This window comes from Daphnia carinata, chromosome 2 (genome assembly GCF_022539665.2).
Source record: "Daphnia carinata strain CSIRO-1 chromosome 2, CSIRO_AGI_Dcar_HiC_V3, whole genome shotgun sequence".
NCBI lineage: Eukaryota > Metazoa > Arthropoda > Branchiopoda > Diplostraca > Daphniidae > Daphnia > Daphnia carinata.
In genome coordinates, this window is record NC_081332.1 from 6,213,289 (window position 1) to 6,216,690 (window position 3,402).

At 41.4% G+C, this 3,402-nt stretch overlaps 1 protein-coding gene across 1 annotated transcript; it reads left to right on the forward strand.

Moving 5' to 3' along the window:
- Positions 1-2,514, forward strand: LOC130686567 (prolyl 4-hydroxylase subunit alpha-1-like). The gene is made up of 10 exons (XM_057509683.2): positions 1-193; positions 258-409; positions 477-656; positions 745-905; positions 1,013-1,234; positions 1,336-1,583; positions 1,684-1,795; positions 1,887-2,015; positions 2,129-2,294; positions 2,396-2,514. The coding sequence occupies exons 1-10, from the start codon at positions 15-17 to the stop codon at positions 2,488-2,490; spliced, it is 1,644 nt and encodes a 547-aa protein (XP_057365666.2). The 5' UTR covers positions 1-14; the 3' UTR covers positions 2,491-2,514.
- Positions 2,515-3,402: the final 888 nt, after the last annotated feature.

Here is a 3,402-nt window from a genome sequence, read left to right on the forward strand (position 1 = left end):
TCTAGACGCAGAAAATGAACTGTTTAGTCTCCTGGCTTGTGATCTTTACGTTGATGGTCGATATCGTGTCAACTAGTGACATGTACTCATCTGTGGCTGAGTTAGAACGACTTTACGAAAAGGAGCAACACGTTGGCCAACGACTTGAACATTTCCTCCTCATCATCAAACAGCAAACGGCCGCCATCGATCAGTACACCACTGCGTTATTTAACTTAAAATTTAGGATTAGAGTTGAATTCTTTTCTTTTGCACAGGTACCTAACAGAATTTAGAGAAATTCATTCGGCTCATTTAGATTCGAGGGCAGTGATTAGTAACCCAATCAACGCTTTCCACATGATGAAACGTCTAACAATCTCTTGGCAATCAGTCAAAACAGCACTGGAATCTCAAGTCAATGTGACTGGTAAAAATAATAATTATTAAAACATCACCGAGGACGAGCTTTTTAAATCATAAAAAATCATAAATAGACATTGTTCAAGAAGTTCTGAACATGTCGAAGAGTTTCCCAAGTGAAGACGATCTGTCAGGAGCGGCATTTTCTTTAGCTGACTTGCAGGGAGCCTATCGATTGAACGTCAGCCAACTTGCGAGCGGTAATGTCCAAATGTTCGATCGAATCTCTTTTCCCAGCTTGAAAGGACTAAATGGTATACATAGACTAAGCCAAAACATTTTATTTTTTTACGTTGATTATTCATTAGGTATTTTCTTCTTGTTTTGCTTTTTTTTCAATAGCTCGAGATTGTCTTTTCATCGGCAAGCATGCTTTCAACAAAGGGCTTTACGATCAGGCCGTTGATTGGATATCTACCGCCGCGGAAGTTGCCCAATCCGAGAGCAATCAATCAGCAACTGTCGCTGAAATCAAGCCTTTTCTATCGACTGCAATCCGTGTGGTACTTCCTTCATTTGCTAACAATTTATCGAAGTAAAAACCCTTCGACTTTATCCTGCGGAATAATTGCTACGTATTTTTTTACTATGAAAAAAACACAAACAAAAGCACGACGATGTTCTAGAGAAAAAAGGTCCCCTCGGAGACAACTGGCGGACTAATCCGGAGCCGTTTAAGCCGCGCGTCAAGACGGTCCGCGGAGGCAATCAATCACAACGCCAACGGATTGTCGATGCGAAAAACAATGCGCACAGATTGGCGACAGACAAATCACCCGTTTGGGAAGAAACGGAAATCTTTTTCAGACTTTGTCGAGGAGAGCAATCTCGGGTATTTATTTTTTTTTTTTTAACAATCTTGTGTCCATAAACAGTAAATTTCCAAGTTGGAAAAAAAAATGTCGATGGCTTTCCTTTTTGTTATTGGTGAAGCCGACACGTCTGACGAGCAAGTTAAAGTGCCGTCACATCAGCCACACTGGTCCGTACTTCATGGTGCGGCCATTAAAACTGGAAGAGCATTCTCTAGTGCCTTATATTGCAGTCTTTCACGACTTCATGTCCGACGCAGAGACAGAGCTATTCAAATCGTTGGCCATCGAGAATTTAGAAAGGTCGGCGCACGGGAGCAAACGTTCAGGACGTCAGGGAGCTACTAGCGATAAGCGCACGTCCAAACAGTATGATATACTCTGTCTTTCTGTGTCTTGCGAAAGGCCTCTATCGTGTTGTTACTCCGGCCCCATTGAGTTCAAAATGATTTCGTCTTGGAAACGTCAGGTCGTGGGTGCAGGATGGCAGCCATCATGCGGTTGATAAAATCTCAAAGAGGATCAGCGACTCTGTCGGCCTCAACAGCCAGCCTTCTGATGTCGGATCCGAACATTATCAAGTATCTCTCTCCCTTGTTCTCTCTTCACGTCGTATATCATTTCGTGTGTACGGGTTACATGTTCATTGGAACTCCGATTATTTTTTGACAGGTGGCCAATTACGGCATCGGTGGAAGATATACTCCGCACAGTGATCATGGTGTTCTTTTCCAATCTGGAGGCCAACCCACTGAGTTTGAGCTGATGCGCGGCGATCGCATCCTTACCTTCATGACTTACGTAATCCTTTTTGTAGACATGATAAGATACATGCCGACTGATGAATCAACAGTTTTCCTTTTGATCTTGTGTTCGTGGTATTTCTTCTTTTTTTTTCTCTCTTCTCCATTAAGTTGGATGACGTGGAAGAAGGCGGAGCGACTGTTTTCACTCGCGCGGGAGTGACCGTCTGGCCCAAGAAAGGAATGGCCGTCTTTTGGTGGAATCTCATGTCGGATTTGAGCGGTGACATGTTAACTCGTCACGGTGGATGTCCCGTGCTTCACGGATCGAAATGGAGTAAAAGAATTTTCATAATTCAATGTCATCATCAATTGCAAATTCACGCCTTTCTGTTTTGTTTTCTTTTGTTTTTTTTTTTTTTCTTTTTCTCCGGTTAGTTTGCAACAAGTGGTTTCATAGCGGCGAGCAATTTCTTAAACGCCCTTGTGGCAAAAAGCCAAAATCTCGGATTTCCTATCCTGGAGCGAAATGACGTGAACGGAATCACACTCTAGTCTTAAACCAATGATTATTGATATTTCAATAACCTAATGTATAATTTATCGTACCATTTTTTTTTGTATCGGTGCTAATTATTCAAATCTTCACATACACAAAAGGTTATGGCGTTTTTAATAATCGGCTTAAGATCGCCATTAATACAGGACTGTGTTTTTCTTTTTCTAGATAAATGGATATTTAAAAAGAAAAAAAGAGTTCAGTTAATTATCGTTTTAAACGAACACACAAAAAAGAGGATTGTGTTTCGCCAAAATATTAAGTTTATTGTGTGTGTGTGTGTGTATTTTATGTAATAAACTAGAAACCAGGGGGGTGCTAACTGCTATACCAGAGGGAAACAGGAGATAATTTGTTGCTCCTTTTTGTTTTTTGTTTTCTTCTGTCGTTCTTAACTTCTCGATGGGAATGCATCAGTAGCTTGGAGGCAGTATAGAAGGCATGTTATACCCCATGCTGATTGTGGCTATTAATCGCAGAACAAGACCAATACCGAAACAACATCAAAGGGCTGGAAGAAACCAAAAAATTTGTTTCTTCTTCTTTTTTTTTTTCACTCTCCACGTTCATCGTTATTCTCTTGTTTTTTTTTTCTTTTTAAAGGGGTGTATATTTTTGAAATATTTCTTATCCCCCCGCGTTTGTTGCTGTTATAAGACTGACGTTTTAATGCGGTGTAGTCGAGATGTATAACGATGGCATGGATTGTGACGTGCTGATGGAAGCCAGAGTATGACCTTCGAACGTCTACCTTATCGGGGGTTGAGATCGTCTTACCACTTTCACTATTCTCACACACCGTGCACGCGGACTGCGGATACGTCTGACGCCACGGATGTGTATCATCACACAGTGATGGATGAGTACGAGCAAGCCGAGTATTTAG